Source organism: Molothrus ater, chromosome 11 (assembly GCF_012460135.2).
Source record: "Molothrus ater isolate BHLD 08-10-18 breed brown headed cowbird chromosome 11, BPBGC_Mater_1.1, whole genome shotgun sequence".
Classification (NCBI taxonomy): Eukaryota; Metazoa; Chordata; class Aves; order Passeriformes; family Icteridae; genus Molothrus; species Molothrus ater.
The window spans coordinates 2,699,779-2,717,738 of record NC_050488.2 but is presented as its reverse complement, the minus strand read 5'-3'; the positions used below and the strand labels follow the sequence as shown (position 1 = coordinate 2,717,738).

The following is a 17,960-nucleotide window of genomic DNA, read 5'->3' as shown; positions in this document are numbered from 1 at the left end:
TCAGCTGTTTTCACCAGGGAGGGATTCCCTGAAGAAGTTGAAATGAAAACAAAATGCCACAAAATTGGTCTTTTCAGGAACAGAGATGCAGCACCAGGGTTTTTATTGCTGTAAAAGGATTTCCTGACAAACTCCTGTAGGGAAAAGCCCCCTGAACTGCAGACTGTGGCTGTGGCAGCCCCACCAGTGGGGTTATGGTCCTAAGAAAGGTAGGGATGCTTGGAAGGAAGGCAGGACGTGGCCAGAGGTTTGCTTCTGCCTCACACACACCAACTCCTGGCTCAGGCAATACAGAGGCTTAGGAACACACCTGTGATTTAAGAGCACTTTATTGTTCTTTAAGGCTACTTTTAAGTACAAAAAAAAAAGATGGCCTGCCAAACCTTTTTTTTTTTTTTTTTCCAGGTGAAACAAGGCCACAAAAGAATGGTATATTACAGATTTACAAACACAGAGAGAATCTTTCAAACTGAACTGTAGATAACCTGGCTCTGTGAAGAAGCTTCACCACGTCTCATGATGGTGAGTTCAGTTTAGTGTCCTTCCACCTCCCCCCAACCCTTTGGCTTTCGTGACATTGTTGTGCCCAGTATCTGCTTTACTGGACGTAGCACATTAAATCTTTATTGCCCTCAAATCCATTTACCTATCTCAGATAAGTAAACGTAACCTTGTAAAACAGCTATTATTGAAAATATTAGCTTTAAAAACATTATCTTATTTGTGTTTACAAAGAAATAGAGGAGTCACATTTTCCACAGAGTCCATCTACAGTATTAGTATTGACTGTTATACTGCTCAGTAGCCTGTAGCAATAACAAACGAGTGGCTATTAATGCTAATGCAGTGTCCTCATAGAATAACTGTGTTCCTGCACTTTTTACTGTATTACAGACAAATCTACAACAAAACAAAACAAAAAAAAAAAAAAAGATCAACTTTTTTCTCCAAACAAACGAAAAAAAAAAAAAAAGAATGATTACAATAAAGGAAAGGGAAAAATTAAATAGCTACATATCATTAACAAATTAATTGTTCCTCAAAAAATACCTACAAATTTCTCTGTACATTCTTTACGCACAGCGTAACGATGGTCTTAAAGTTACCTATATAAAAAAGTGTTTTTTAACAATCTTCCTACAGAGAGTAGGGTACTGAATGCCAAAGCAAGGAAGCGTTGACTACCCAGTAAGATGGTAGTGAAATGTGTAAAACTGGGGGGCTTAGGTGTTGGGTTGGGTTTTTTTTGTGGTTTTTTTTTCATTTTTTTAAAGAAAACTGAGCAGCCACCTTCTCACCAAGAGTAAGAGCCAATCTCCCGATCTCTTTCTACCCTGCACCTTTTCCAAATTAAATAGCTTAACTTTAAAAAAAAACCAAAAGAACAAACCAAAAAAGCATAAAATAAAAGCCACAATGGACCCAATACTGTAACATAGTCCATAATACATCACGTGGAGTTCATCTTCCAACCAGTTCTCACTTCCTACACTGAGCCCATCCTTTCAGGGAGCCCAGGATAAAAACCAAGCCCTGGCTGCAACTGTCCTGGGAAGATGGAATGTACTGGGGAGAGTAGTTACACTTAACAAGAAGAAGAGAAGCTCTTAGCACTAGCACAGCTGTGGTTTTATGCCTGCCTCTACTGCCTAATTTCTAGTTAGTAGCTATTAATATAGCAAATGATAATAAATGCAGTAATACCTGTATAAAACCTACTGGAGGAATGTATGCTGCGACTTGACGTAGGCTGATGGATAGGCTTAAAAAAAAAACCAAAATCAAAGAAACAAAAGGAAATATCATCTTTCACAAACTGTAACAATCTGTTGTCCAGCCATGATGTGTAAGGGTAGCAGTTCCTGCAGCTAGTTCAGGGTGGATTACACAGACTGGGGGTTGGGAAGCAGATCCCTGTGAAGCAGCAGTGCTGCACGAGGCCTGTCCTGAGCTGCCCTCGGTGCTGCTGCCACTAAAGTGAATAGCAAATACAAATATCATAGAGTACAACTGTACCAGCAGTAAGTATATCTAGGGTTGTTACTGACAAAAATAAACTAATTCTGAAGAGAAGCTAATAAGTATTATGATTCTTACTGTCTATACATTAATAGATACCAGCTATTTTTCATAAAACATGCATCGTTAAGCACTATGGAACCCTCCAACCTCAGCTCTATTCTAACAAACTGCAGTGTTTAGGAAAAAATGCCCGTGTTCTGTAAATTATGCAGTCCAGTTGCAAGCACTAAGCACCTGAAATCTAAAGAGAGAAAGACCTATAACCTGTATGAGACTTCCCCTTCCAAAGCTGTTTTGCTCTAAGAAAAATCAAACTGATAGAAATGTCATCCTTAAACCCTTTTTTCAGCAGTTTGCCCTCAAAATATTTCGCCTCTTCCAGAAAGTTGCTGTGCAACTTCAGTCCTCCTCCAATAGTGCAAATCATACATGACAGTTCTTTTCAAGTATATACATACAAAATTACTTCACAGAGGGAAAAAAAAAAAGCAATGTAAGCAAACCAGACAAATTCTAGTCTTGAGAAGCTAAGAAAAGCAAAAAAGCACTTGGGTCAACCAACTAAGTGTAATGGCTTTTGTGGATTAGCGTGCATTATTTTTTTAAGGGGCAGCAGATTTGCATCAGAGGTTTCTTTGGTAATTGAGGCAGGAAGAAAAGGATGCTACATCATATGAATCTTTATGAAATAGTTCCTGCTATCGTCTTTAAGGGCACCCTTTTACAAAAAAAAAAAACAAAACAAAAAAAAAAACAACAAAGTGAGTACACAAAACCATGTGCTGCAAACTAACCTCCCCTCCCCAGCCCTACTGAAGCACTTGTTCCAAGCTCAGTCAAAGCATGCAGCTCCCAGCACGGGAAGGGCTCTGTCCTCAGGAGGCCACGGAGGGCGAGTGGTTGTGGCTGACCATGTGTGAGGAGGGCGACGCCCGGCCCCGCCGTGCCTCGGGGCTGCTGCCCACGGCGTCCTTGGCAGCCTTGATCTGCAGCCACGTGTCCCCCAGGGCTTTGGCAAAGTGATCATCCACCGAGCCCGTGATGGACACCGAGTTCGCCACCGGCTCGGGCTCCTTGTAGTTCTTGCCCAGGCTCCTGCGGAAGTGCTCCTCCACCACCGGGTCACACGCAGCGGTGGCTGTGGGGACAGCACAGAGGGGCACTTCACACCCTGCACTGCACTCCAGCCTGCATTTCCATCCTGCTTTGTCTCACACATCTTGGAATGGCCTTAAAGCTCAGCCTTCAACCACCCCCAACCACTGTCCCAGGCTGCTCCAAGCCCTGTCCAGCCTGGCCTTGGGCACTGCCAGGGATCCAGGGGCAGCCACAGCTGCCAGGGGCTGCCCACGCTCCCAGGAACAGCTCCTTCCCAATATCCCATCCATCCCTGCCCTCAGATCCTGCCCACGCTCCCAGGAACAGCTCCTTCCCAATATCCCATCCAACCCTGCCCTCAGGGGCTGCCCACCCTCCCAGGAACAGCTCCTTCCCAATATCCCATCCATCCCTGCCCTCAGATCCTGCCCACGCTCCCAGGAACAGCTCCTTCCCAATATCCCATCCATCCCTGCCCTCAGATCCTGCCCACGCTCCCAGGAACAGCTCCTTCCCAATATCCCATCCATCCCTGCCCTCAGATCCTGCCCACCCTCCCAGGAATAGCTCCTTCCCAATATCCCATTCATCCCTGCCCTCAGATCCTGCCCACCCTCCCAGGAACAATTCCCTCCCAATATCCCATCCATCCCTGCCCTCAGATCCTGCCCACCCTCCCAGGAGCAATTCCCTCCCAATATCCCATTCATCCCTGCCCTCAGGGCCATGGGTAGACATTCCCCTTATCCCACCACCCCAGGTCCTTGTCCCCAGTCCCTCCCCAGCTGTCCTGGAGCTCTTTTAGGAACAGGCAGGGGCTCTGAGCTCTCCCCAGGGCCTTCTACACCCCTGCATCTCTCCTAGGCTGTCTCCAGAGCACCGAGGCTCCAGCCCCCAAAGCATCTCCCTTGTAGCTTAATGCCTTGTCACTACAAGTCCCTGTCACTAAGATGACCTTCCTCACACCCTTACAGACCTGGGAGTGGGCAAGGAGGTAGGAAGGAAGGAGTTAAAATGAAAAAAAAAAAAAGGGATTAAATATTTTTACGTTTCTGTGAACTGGAACAGGTGAGCATTTATATGTAATTGTATTTCTCCCTCAGGCAACTAACAGCTCCAGCTCCAATTCTATGGAAACCTTCTCCCAAAACAATCACATAGAATTTATATTTAGGCTTAAATGGAGTTAATGATGCAAAGAGTTGTTTAAAATCAGCTCCCAAGCCTGCTGATAGCAGTCAGGTGTGAGGAGACCCCATCCTAAAGTGCAGCATGCCAAAAGCTGAGCTCAGGGTTTCATCTCACTCCACACACTTGGGCTGGGAGCAGTCAGAGCTAAATGAATCAGGAGCACTGCAGTAAGGGCTCTAAGACTATTACAAAAGCCTTAAAAGGCAGGTTTTGACCCAGAACTGTAGTAATTTCTCAGACTAAATATAAGAGCACTGCAGTTTTACAATTTAGAATCAGTATTTGTGTGTCTTAATAAGAATTGTCTTTCCAAAAACACATGAACTGTTGGGATCCATGGCACAGCCCCCCTGCTTGATTGATCCTAAAATAAACCCAAGTGTCATGCACAGACACCTCTTCACCTGACAGGAGACAAATCTTTTCTGGAAACATCCAGCCCTGTTCCCATGCTCACTGGAGCAGCTCTCCAGGGACCAGTAGCACCAGTTTGTGAGTTGATAACATCTGAGATCCCCAATGATTGATTTCTCCAGTAGTCTAAGGGGCTCCTTCAGCTCCTAATTCTAGTTAGCAACAGTATCTTTAGACAAATTTTAAAAAAATGCTATTTATAGCAAAATACTAATAATTACCCTGCTGTGGGCTTTAGGTTGCTGCCTACATCATGCTGGTATTGTTCCATGGGCACATCCTGCCCTGAGCTTTTGGCAGTGCTGCAATTTAAAGCTCTGCCCAGCAGGTAAAGGATGTGCAAGGGAAGGGCTGAGCTCCCCCTGTGCTCTGTGAGCAGTGAGAGTGAGCAGGAACAGCCCAGCTTTCCCAGCAAGTGCTGCCTGAGCAGATTTCATGAGCAGTGCACCGAAGGCAGCAAGCTAAAGCTCCCTGCTTGGGTTGCTGTAGCAACTGCCTTCCAAAGGGTTTTGTGTTATCCATGCAGAGCAGGGTGCAGGGTGCAGCCTTTGGAAGGGTATTTGTGGCTGCAGGAAAGATTTCTGTGACTGCAGCTGAATCACAAAAAAGTCTCCTGGCCATTGAGAGAGCAGGGGAAACTACAGCTCCTAAAAAAACAGCGTGGGGGGATCTGCTGGCCCTGGCTGCTGTTTGTCAGCTGGATTAAAATAAACATAATGACTTATTTGTCTGTGTGGGGTGCTTGGTTTTTTGGTTTTTAATAAGCTTCTCCATGCAAGAGGAAAGAACCCCCTTCTCTCCCTAGCTCTGCAGCAGTACCTCCAGCTGAGGCACAGGAGCAGACAAAGGGGGGTCCATCATTTCAGCTCCTTTTTTCCCTGTCAGTAAGGGCACAGTGGGGACCACTCTGCTCTGCTGGGACCCCAGTGAGGGCAGGCTGGAGGGTGGCACTGCCTTGGGGATGTGGCTGGGGGTGTGTATTCTATTGCCAGCTCTTAGAGGTAGGACAGTTCTGTTCATGGGGCACTTTGATTTATCTCTTCCACAAACCCATCCTCCCTCCAGCAGATCTCTGCTGTCCATGGCCACTGAGTGTCCCTGCATGGCTGATCCAATTCCATCATCCCATGGGGAGAAGCTCTGCCCAGGGGAGGAGCCAAGCATTCCTACCTGGATCCAATCTGAGGTTTGGGACAGCACAGCAGCCTTTGCCCAGTGCATTGCCAGAGGAGCAGCTTCTGCTGCCCTGCATGGCCAGAGGGAGCCCAGGCCCATCTCCAGCAGCCCTGGAGCTGCAGAGGAAAACTCCCCCCTTGTGCAGGATCCCTGCTCCAGCAGAGCCACAGCTGGCACTGCAGGAGGGCTGAGCCCCCATGGGATGGGGCTGTGCCACCCCCTGACACACAGGGGACAGGGCCTGCTCTGACTCTGGCACTGCTGGTTTGTATCACTGCATTTCATTTTCATATTCCCAGTCAAGAACTGTTATTCCTATTCCCATATCTTTGCCTGAGAGCCTTTTCATTTCCAAACTGTGATAATTTGGAGGGAGGGGGTTGACATTTCCCATTTCAGGGGAGGCTCCTGCCTTCCTCAGCAGCCAGCTGTCCTCTCAAAGCCCAGGCAGGCACTTACAGCTGGAGGGTCTCCTGTAGGCAGCCCCGGAGCAGGCGCTGTGGGCGATGGGGCAGTGGGACAGGTTGCAGTTGCGGTTGTTGGCAGAAGCACAGGTGATCACAGAGGGACGGTTCTGGGGGGACACAAGCACAGTGGCACACTCAGCACCAGCAGTTCAACCCACTGCTTATTAACCCCCAAATATTCTGCTGTTTCTTGGATTAAAAATGAAAATTCACATCACATTTCCACAATGGTTCTTATGCACGTGAACAGAAAAAAGGCAGTGAGAAAGTAAATCTTAAAAATAATCTTACACTGATTGTTGCAACTTCACAGCAATTAAACCCATAAGCTATCCAATTCATATTAAACCCATAAACTGTCTAATTCATATTAAACCCCCAAATATTCTGCTGTTTCTTGGATTAAAAATGAAAATTCACGTCACATTTCCACAACAGTTCTTATGTACGTGAACAGAAAAAGGGCAGCATGAAAGTAAATCTTCAAAACAATTTCACACTGATTGTTGCAACTTCACAGCAATTAAACCCATAAGCTATCTAATTCATATTAACCCCTAAATATTCAGCTGCTTCTTTGATTAAAAAGAAAAATCAAATATTCAGCTACTACTCTGATTAAAAATGAAAATTCACATCACATTTCCACAACAGTTCTTATGTAAGGGAACAGAAAAAGGGCACTGAGAAAGTAATTCTTCAAAACAATTTTACACTGATTGTTGCTACTTCCCAGCAAATAAACCCATAAGCTATCCAATTCATATTAAACCCATAAACTATCTAATTCATATTAAACCCCCAAACATTCTGCTGTTTCTTTGACTAAAATGAAAATCCACATCACATTTCCACAATGGTTCTTATGTAAGTGAACAGAAAAAGGGCAGCATGAAAGTAAATCTTAATCTTACACTGATTGTTGCAACTTCACAGCAATTAAACCCATAAGCTAATTCATATCAACCCCCAAATATTCAGCTGCTTCTTTGATTGAAAATAAAAATCTACATTGCATTTCCACAACAGTTCTTATGTAAGTGAACAGAAAAAGGGCAGTGTGAAAGCAAATAATTAAAAATAATCTTACACTGATTATTGCAGCTTCACAGCCATGGCAACTAAACTGATAAACTATCCAATTCATATTAAACCCCTAAATATTCAGCTGTTTCTTTGATTAATTTTTTTTAAGTCCATTTTTAAAAATCTGTTGCACTTCCATAGAGGTTATTTCAGTGAACAAAAAAAGAGCAGTGTGAAAGCAAATCTCTGAAGTGATTTTACAGTGATTGTGTCAACTGCACTGAGCTCCATATCAACACTTTAAATGTTTGTTTCATTCAGTGGCCACACATAGAAGGGGTTTGTACATTTTCCAGGTATTTGTTGTCTTGGAGTTATAATTTTGATTCAGGAGTTGAGTTTTCCTAGCTCTACCTCTGTATTCCACAGTGCATCCTAATCCCATGGGATGTGCAATAAATCTGAAGAACTCTGAGCCTGTCTGGACCACAAATCCTTTTTTGTTGGAATTCACCTGCCTTTGCAGCAGGTCAATTAATTTATAATTAATACTTAATTAACTTCACTGTCATTCTCAGCACATGCAAATTCCCCAAAATGTCTATTCACAGCTGCATTACATTAGAACTCCTCCATCTGTACTTTAACCATAAAATACTCTTTTTAGAGTTGGTTACTATGGACATTTACACAAAGCCTTGGGAAAAGAAATGTCCCAGGTGGCTGAAGGGAAATACCACAGGTAGTGGAATAAATTGCATATATTTGAATATTTGCATATATTTCAGGTGGCTGAAGGGAAATACCACAGGTAGTGGAATAAATTGCATATATTTGATACTCCTCCATCTGTATTTTAAGTGTAACCATAAAATACTCTTTTTACAGTTGGTTACTATGGACATTTACACAAAGCCTTGGGAAAAGAAATGTCCCAGTTTCTCCAGGTGGTTGAAGGGAAATACCACAGGTAGTGGAATAAATTGCATATATTTGATGATGCAAGGAGTCCATTATACTCAATGCAAATGAAGTAGTAAGTGTTCAAAAGATTAACAGAACTGATGGAATTTCATTTCTTGACCATTTTACCCACAAAAAAAATCACCTACCCCCATGGAAGGTCAGTGAGGAAGGAGGGAATTTCCCTTCTTTGGTGGGACTTTAGGCAGAGTAAGAGCAAGAACAGTAAAGTGAAAGAGCTGAGCTTTCCAGGGAAGTTTAACATCATTTTTGCCAGGACAAAACAGCAATGAGGTTTTTTACCTCTTACTGCATTGGCAGCAAAGGAGAAAAAAGTAAATAAAGCAAAACAGAAGAATTATTTGATTTTTCTGTAAACAGTTCACATGTGGGAGGAATTATTTTCTGTAGGGGCGAGGATTTTGTGCCTCTCAGAAGTGGTTTTTGAGAAAGGCATGTGTTTAATTCTCTTATTTAATTCTCTTCAGAAGAGTATTTTGGACATGCAGGAGGTGGGGAGCAGAGAGACAGGTAACAATACCTCAGAAATGCACATGCCAACACCTTGAAGAACCCAATAAGGATTCTTTAACCTCTGCTACAGTTCTGTGTGCATAGAATACAGAAAATTTTATAAAAATATTGAGATAAACTGAGAATTTAGTAATAATCCCTAACTACAACAGCTGAATAACCCTGTCCTGCTGCAAATAAGGTATTCTCCTGAATGTTTTATTAGAAATGAAATCTCATTCCACATGTTAAAGTTAAAAAAAAATCCCCAAAACAAGGAAGGAATCATCAAACTAGGATTTTTTTTTTTTTTCTAGTGCACTTTTTATTTTGTATGATTTCTGCTCTGTGCTCTTAGCAAGGCCTTGCCCCAACATCCTGTTTTGCAAAAAAAGTGATTGTAATCTGGTTCAAAAGAGAACAGAGAGGGATCCAGGGAAGGCAGAGCTTGGGTACTTGAATTTCTCAGTGCTGCAGCTCATCACAGCTCAATTCCCTGCTTTGTCTCTCCACTTGGAGGAGGGATAAAAGTGAGTCTGACACATGAGGAAACTGTTCTTGCCTACAGAAATGGCTCAGCTTCTGCACTTCTGCAGCAAAACAAATGCCATGTGCAAGATGGCAAAGCAAAGAACCACCAACAAAAAACCTGAACAGCCACTCCAGCACATGGAAATCAGCATCAAATAATCAAAAGGAATGACTTGGCTTTAGGAAAGGGGAATGAGTGATGCAACATTGCTCTGAACAACACAGAAATGCTTCTGGCTGCCTAAAACTACCGAGATCACCCAGAGTCAAATTCTCCCTTTCTGTTGTACCCCTTCCTGAGGGTGGAGAGCTGGGGCAGGGGAGGGGAGCACACAGGGATCACAGGAGGGGCTCAGGGGATGTCCCCAGGCACTGCCCAGCAGGTGCTGGGCTCCCTGAACCAACCACCCTCTGAATTCCCAGGGAAAACACAGCTATTCCCAAAGAACACCTCATGCATTCCCAAATACAATTTGTGCATTCCTACATATTTCCAAATACAACTCCTGCATTCCCAAATACAACTCCTGCATTCCTCCTGCATTCCCAAATATAACTCATGCATTCCCAAATACAATGCATGCATTCTCAAATAAAAACTCATGCATTCCCAAATATTTCCAAATAAAACTCATGCGTTTCCAATACAACACATGCATTCCCAAAAAATCCCTCATGCATTCCCCAATAAAATTTGTGCATTCCCAAATAATAAATTCATGCATTCCCAAAGAAAATTAATGAATCCCCCAATACAACTCCTGCATTCCCAAATAAAACCCATGCATTCCCAAATAAAATTCATGCATTCCTAAATACAACTCCTGCATTTCCAAATAGAACTCATACATTCCCAAATACAACTCCTGCATTCCCAAATATCCCTAAATACAACTCCTGCATTCCCCAATAAAATTCATGCATTCCTAAAAACAACACATGCATTCCAAATAAAAACTCACCCATTCCCAAATACAACTCCTGCATTCCCAAACACAACTCTTGAATTCCCAAATAGAACTCATACATTCCTAAATACAACTCCTGCATTCCCAAATAAAATTCATGCATTCCCAAATAAAACCTATGCATTCCCAAATATCCCTAAATACAACTCCTGCATTCCCAAATATCCCTAAATACAACTCCTGCATTCCTCAATAAAATTCATGCATTCCTAAATACAACACATGCATTCTCAAATAAAAACTCACATATTCCCAAATACAACTCCTGCATTCCCAAACACAACTCTTGAATTCCCAAATAAAACTCCTGCATTTCCAAATAGAACTCATGCATTCCCAAATACAACTCCTGCATTCCCAAATATCCCTAAATACAACTCCTGCATTCCTAAGTACAATTCATGCATTCCTAAATACAACACATGCATTCTCAAATAAAAACTCACCCATTCCCAAATACAACTCTTGAATTCCCAAATAGAACTCATACATTTCTAAATACAACACATGCATTCCCAAATAAAACCAATGCATTCCCAAATAAAACCTATGCATTCCCAAATATCCCTAAATATAACTCCTGCATTCCCCAATAAAATTCATGGATTCCTAAATACAACACATGCATTCCAAATAAAAACTCACCCATTCCCAAACACAACTCCTGCACTCCCAAGCTTGGGAATGCCACAAGGAATACCACAAGGGTGACCCTGTGACATTCAGGGTGCCTTCTGAACCCCGTGCTGCCCGAGGAGCAGCCTCTCCTCTGGCTGTACCTGCCCCAGGCTGTGGCTGACCCCGGCGCCCTCCCCGTGGGCCGCTGCCAATGGCGGTGCCAGCCCCGTACCTGCTGCCGCTCCACGCTGCTCAGGCTGGGGGAGATGCCCACTGTCCTGGCTGCATCCAGGCTGTTTTTGGTCAGTGCTAGGGGCTGCTCCATGCTCAGGCTGGGGATGGAGGTGTACATGTGGTTGGCGTGCAGGCTCATGGTGGGGGCAGCCGCCCGCTCGATGGGGCTGCGGCTCCGCTCCCGGTGCTCCTTGCGGTAATCCCCGTTGGCAGGCTTGCTTCTGCAGGGAGCAAACAGGGAAAAGGGATTGCTGTGCTTCCAGGCTGCCCTGAGACGTGCAGCATTCCATCAGCTCTGGCAGGAATGCACCCTGCCAGGGGCAATCCCCCAACCCCCCACATCTGCCAAGTTGGCCAGCCCGTAGGAACTCAGTGCACCCCTCCGGGTGCCCAGGACCCCAGCGGGGGCTCAGAGACCCTGGCACACAGCCCAGAGCACCTGGGGATTTGATTGTGACCCCTGGAGCAAGTGACCAGCTTTGTATGAGGACCTGAAAGTCACACAGGTTTGAATAGTGTAATAATAAAATTATCACAGGGTGAAAATGTAGATTTTGGGATTTTTGGTATGGGGGTTATGGGGACAAGATGGAGGAACTTGGGCATGTCCAGCCTTTCTCCTTCTTCTTGTTCTCCATTTTCTGCAGTGATGTTGGCACTTTGGGATTGGTTCAGAGTAGAAGTGCACTGTCTAACATGGGTGATAGGTATGGGAATTAAGTGTAAATATGTTATATTTAGAGTAGAAGTGCACTGTCTAACACAGGTGATAGGTATTGGAATTAAGTGTAAATATGTTATATTTAGAGTAGAAGTTCACTGTCTAACATAGGTGATAGGTATTGGAATTAAGTGTAAATATGTTATATGTAGTTTGTAGTATAAAAGGACAACACCACCTTGGGGGTGGTCAGAGTGCCTGGAACTGCCCTGCTGAGCAGATCTCAGCTGGGCAGAAAGAAAATTTTATAGATAAGAATTAATAAACAACCTCAAGACTGAAAAGTGAAGAGTCCAGACTCGTTCTTCAACTGTGCAGGCCGAAGCAGAGACATCCTGCACATCTCAGTGCTGCAATCAACAACCAAAACCCGAGAGCAACCAGCATCTCTCTTCATCCTCTTCTAGGATTTCTTCAGATACTCGTCCACATGCACCAAGAAACAACTTTTCCAAACATCAGACTCCTCCTCTTTAGCATACTACTAATCCCACTCCATCTAACGCTGCAATATTCTCTAAGCATTGTTAAAGCCCAAGAAAAGTTTATTTTACTGAAAAGACGTGGCTGATATCAGCAAAAATGCAGGGAATCAAGGCAGGAAGCAACATTTTCAAAGGAGAAAATGAAGGAAAAGCAAAGTGCTCTTCACTTATCTCAGAATCATTTATTTACAAGTGCTCTTTCAAAAGACTCATTTCCAGCTACTCCTGAACAGTAAATCCCTGTGGCTGTGCTCACATAATCAGCCCATCATTCACTGCAATGAAAAGAAAGCTGGGTTTCTATCTGTGGATGAGGGATTTCAGTTTCCACACTGCAACTGAATTGTCATTAAAGGCAAACCAGTGACTGAAGGGAAAAGCACTTCTCTCATCACCAGTTGAACGTGGGCATCCCCAGCAGCCTGGAGTCACCTCAAATTCCATCTGCAAAAGCACCAGAGGAGACCCCTGGCTCCATGGAAAATAAAAATACCGACCTGTCTTTGGACCATTCTTGAGTACCAGTGAAACACCCTCTGTGTCCTGTCCATAAATGTGTGAAATTCAAGGTGGTTTTTCTCCTGTTTTTTAAAGCCTATCATGGCAAATTAATATGCAGGAAAATCTTTAAAAAGGTTCAGATGAAAGGCAGAGACAGAAAAGGAATCAATATTCAATGCTGAAGTAAGTTACAAGACCAAAACATTTCTGCTTATCTCAGTGTCTGTGGAAGTCTCTCCACAATCAAGGCTGAGGGAAAACAGCCCTGCCAATGGAGGGAAATAAGGAGCCCCTAAAACACCCACTTGGGGTGTGGGGATGTCCCATGGTGATCCTGCCCAGCCCTAAATCCTTTACCTTCAACATCCCCTGGCCATGGACTCCAGGCTTTAAACTATGTACTTTTGAAAGTCCCTTCTCTTCACAGGCTCTTTTTGTTTATTTTCAACCTAAAATCCAATGGCTTGGACTGGCCTAGCCCTGACTCCTGAATTAGGAGAGAGACAAAGCCATTGCTCCCCTCTCATCATCTTGCAGCCACTCCCAAGTTCGTCTCTTCAACAAGCTTTTCTTCCAGTAATACTTTCTTCAAATAAAACCTGTACCTTTGTCACCTTTGTGGCCCCTGTCAGGAAGAGCTAAAAGTCACCTCCTTCCTGGAGATGAGGATCCAGACCTCTCCTGCATTCAGGAACAGCACCTTGGCTGAACTACTCACAATTCTCCTGTGCTGTTCCTCAGAGTCACTTGGCTGTACAGAAATGATTGCTCCTATACAGAAATGATTGCTCCTGAATCAAATCTCAGCTCGTTTATCGTGGTAGAAGTTGGGTTAACATGATGCCAGGCAACCAGTGACTTGGGAGGCTCAGGACACGGGGACTCTGTGCCAAATTGCCCTGGCAGCCTGGGGAGGGAAGAGCCAAAGCACAACAATACAAGCTGTAACCCTTTGCATCCCCTTGGCCCTTTTCACTAATTACCAATTAGCAGCTGCAGATTAGAGAAACCACCGTCAAATCCAACCCCGGGGTTTCCCAGCTGCTCCTCCTGTGTGCTCTCCAAGCCCATTTTCCAGGCTGGATCTGAGGAGCAGCTCACAATTCCCCAGGAATCAGTGTCCCAGCACTGTCCCAGCTCGGCTCCAGCAGAATTCGACTGCAGGAGCAGCCTCAGCAGGGAAGTTTGGAATTGCAGCAGCTCTGAGCTAATGACTGATGCAAATGTGAGTTGATGGCAGCACAAGGGGCTCTATATTTAACCTACAGTAGCTCCTCTTGGATTACAGCATGGAAACAGCTCCTGGACATGGGAATGATCCCAGCCCAGCCCTGAGCACGCAGGCAGAACCTCACACACAGCCTGGACAAAGCCTGGGATATCCTGGGAACCCCAAACCCACCTAAAATCACTGCTCAGCAAATGCTTCCTCTTGGTGCTGCAGTGCACAGTTTCTGTGGCTGCAGCCAAATTCTCACTTTTCAACTGAATATTAGCTGGGCTGCTATAATTAAAATTCCCATTTGGAAGCTGTAAAACCACCAAGAGCTCCAGAAGATTCCTACTTCTCACTGCCTCAAACTAAAACAGAATCTCTACTCAGAATTATTCTGTTTTGTTTTAGTAAGCCCAGGCTGATTTTCAAAGCAAAAGTTTTGTTTACTCCCCAATAAATGCTTATGAAATGAAACAAAACATGTACCTACACCAGTTGTTTGGGGTTTTTTGAGTTACAACTCCCTTTTCAACAACTTAGTGTTGCATTTACTGGGGGGTGGGGCTGTCAAGTGACCACTGATGAAACTCACTGAAATTCCCAAGCAAAATAAACTTTCCATTTTACACAACAACGCTTATTTCACTCATCCTCCCCTGAAATGAAAAGTCACAGCCCTAAATATTGTTGAACTGGCAATTTTTCTGCCAAAAAATACCAATCCAACAACAACAACAACAACAACAAAAACCCCAAACAAAACCCCAATCCAAACAAAAATTATAACACAGAAAAACACATCAAAAATGTTCCCTGAAAACTTTTGGAAGAAGAGATCAAAGAACTGGGCAATGGCAGACTTTCCCTAAAGACACCTAAAATGATTGAGTTATCTCAGCAATCTCTGCAGAACCACACCCCAGGCCTTTCTGCAGGCAAATAATTCTCTCTTCTTAAATTAGAACAACTCCTCTTCCGGGCAGGGAACTGCTCCTAATCCACTCCCTAAAAATCCTCTCCTCGCTTCATCCACCTTCAACTCATCCAGTCTCTGGAAAAACTATAAAACACCTGAAGTTTCTACTTCCACATCAGATAATATTGCTACTGGAAATGTAGCAGCACAGTGTAGGACAGTGCCATGAAAGCTCTGCCCTTGTGAAAACACAGCAGCATTTGTGAGTCCCTTCTGTTCACACAGAAATAGCAAATCCTACAGATTTGACAGACAACTGTAAGATAATTTATAGGGCATCCATCAATTTTATGTTTTTAAGTAATTTAGTTTGGAGCATCGCTTACAAAATAATATTCTGTGGAAAAGTTGTTGTTGTTGTAATTATCATGATGATTCTTGTTTTGCTATTAAAGACTTTATCTGAAGGGGCAATCACAAGGTAAGTGTGTGAAGATAATCATTATTTCAACTGAAGTCCAGGAGCTCAAACATTCCCCACACTCTGGCCAAGTTCAGAGATGCATCTCTCAAGTCAAACAGAAGAACCCAAAATCACAAAGAAGGATTTCTGACCAAGCTCAAAAAAGAACTTAAAATATATATACTACAAACAAATCCAGCTGTCCAAACAGCTCTGCCATCCCTGGGCTCCAGCTTGTCTTAAAAATCAGCCTATTTTACCAACCCTGAGTCCATGAGCAGTGCACCACAGCTGTCCCAGCTACTTCCAGCTTTAGTTTAGCAAAATTAGACATGATCCCACCAACCTTCAGTGAATTTCTCCAATCCTGATCTTAAAATTAGCATATTTTACCAACCCTGAGTCCATGAGCAGTGGGGGGGATGCCAGAGCAATTCCAGTGTTAAAATCCAGCAATTCCAGTGTTAAAATCCAGCAATTCCAGTGTTTAAAACCCAGTAATTCCAGTGTTTGAAATCCAGCAATTCCAGTGTTTGAAATCCAGCAATTCCAGTGTTTGAAATCCAGCAATTCCAGTGTTTAAAAATCCAGCAATTCCAGTGTTTCAAATTCAGCAATTCCAGTGTTTCAAATCCAGCAATTCCCATGGCTGAGCCCAGAGCAGAGCCAGGCTCAGGGACCCATGCCCACCACCCCCATTCCCTGCTCACACAGCTGTCCCAGCTACTTCCAGCTTTATTTTAGCAAAATTAGACACAGTCCCACCAACCTCCAATGAATTTCTCCAATCCTGATCTTAAAATTAGCCTATTTTACCAACCCTGAGTCCATGAACAGTGCATCACAGCTATCCCAGCTACTTCCAGCTTTATTTTAGCAAAATTAGACACAATCCCACCAACCTCCAGTGAATTTCTCCAGTCCTTAAAACCCAGCCATGCTTTTTTCACTGATCCCAGTGAATCAGAGCACTTACCAAGCATCACGTGCTGGGGTGGCTGTCCCCAAAGGCACAGCCATGGCAGTGAGCAGCTCCTAGGTGGGAAAACCCCCCTGTTCCCAGGGTTTTGTGCTCCAAGGTGGGTAAATCCCCCTCTGTTCCCAGGGTTTTGTGCAGCAGAGCCCTCAGCCGAGGCTGTTCTGCTGGCTGGCACCGCCAGGGGGGAATTCACAGCCGGCCCCCAGCAACAGGCGGTCCCTGCCAGCTGCTGCAGGAAAAGGGAAAAAAGAGGCCCACGAAGGGGCCAGAGCTGCCTGCACTCACTTCCAGGCTGCAGAGCCCTCAGGAATGCTGCCAAAAGCATTACTGTACCTCCAAGGCAAGGAATCCCAGACGCTCCTCACTCCCTTTGGCAGAGCCGCAGCGCTGGCTTGAAATGGGAGCTGCAGAGTTTCACTCGCACAAAGAACAAGCACCCCCTTTGCTTCACACACACACAGTGCCCTGCTGGAGGGCAAACTTGTATTTCTGCAGCCTCATGCTGATAGGATTTGAATATTTTCAGCATCTTTATGATATTTGTTTTCCAACATCTTCTACTGCTTTTATTTGAGGTCTGAAAGAGGGCAGCTGCTTTTGTAAAGGCTGCCTAGGGATTTGTAACCCACTGGTACAGAATATCTGCTCCACGTGATGTAGCATCATTTCCTGCAAAGTATCCACTGACACACTTTAATTCTGTTACTGGGAGGTGGGAAAACTAGAATTTAAAGTGGTATTTCAAAATGGGATTATATACATCCAGGGAGAAAAATCCTAAGAGTTCCTTACTCAGAATTAAGCAATACAAATTCACTAAAAAAAAGAAACAAAACCTCCAATAAAACCTGAAAGCAGCAGCAATTTGTTCTGAGTCTCAGCCAATTATCTGAAGTATTCAGAACATGAAAAAATACTCCAAGCAGCCCAATGCCCTCTTGAATTTAGAGTCATCTAAATGTACAGCCCCATTCCATCCCACTTTACCAGCTATGTGCTTCCCAGTTCCTCTGAGCTGCCTTTTTCTTTTTTGGCTCAGTACTCCATCCCAAAACTTGCAGAGATCCTTGTTTTTTGCAGGAATCACTCCTGCCTCAGAAGCAGGTATGGTTTCCTCAGAAACATAATGAACACCTTCCCTCAAAGGAAAGACCTTTCAAGTCTAAACCATTGACCACTAAAAAGAAATGGGATCATCTCATATAAACAAACACAAGTCAGACTTTCTATATTTATCCTCACCAAAACAGGATTTTCAGAGATAAACCTTGGAGCAGTTACTTGCAAATGGAATCAACCAGGAGAACAGATTTCACAGTAGAAAAAATAAATCAGTAATAAGCTGTGAAATGCACCAAGTAGTGTCATTGCAGCCTGCACCAAGCACAAATATTCAGATGAATTTCCCTTCCTGAAGCCTTCCTACTCACAAGTATGAAGGAATGCAAGAGAACTGCA

General features: G+C 44.0%; 1 protein-coding gene across 2 annotated transcripts in view; it reads right to left on the bottom strand.

The window, feature by feature from the left end:
• Positions 1-311: 311 nt before the first annotated feature.
• The window catches only part of VGLL4 (vestigial like family member 4), a 93,654-nt gene continuing 76,005 nt past the window's right edge, over positions 312-17,960 (bottom strand). For both annotated transcript variants that reach the window (XM_036404720.2, XM_036404718.1), the window contains 3 exons: positions 11,220-11,442; positions 6,361-6,475; positions 312-3,160 (listed from right to left, as the gene is read on the bottom strand). In XM_036404720.2, the coding sequence (XP_036260613.1) occupies positions 2,898-3,160; positions 6,361-6,475; positions 11,220-11,442 (601 nt within the window). In that variant the 3' untranslated portion in view covers positions 312-2,897. The remainder of the gene's footprint in view (positions 3,161-6,360; positions 6,476-11,219; positions 11,443-17,960) is intronic.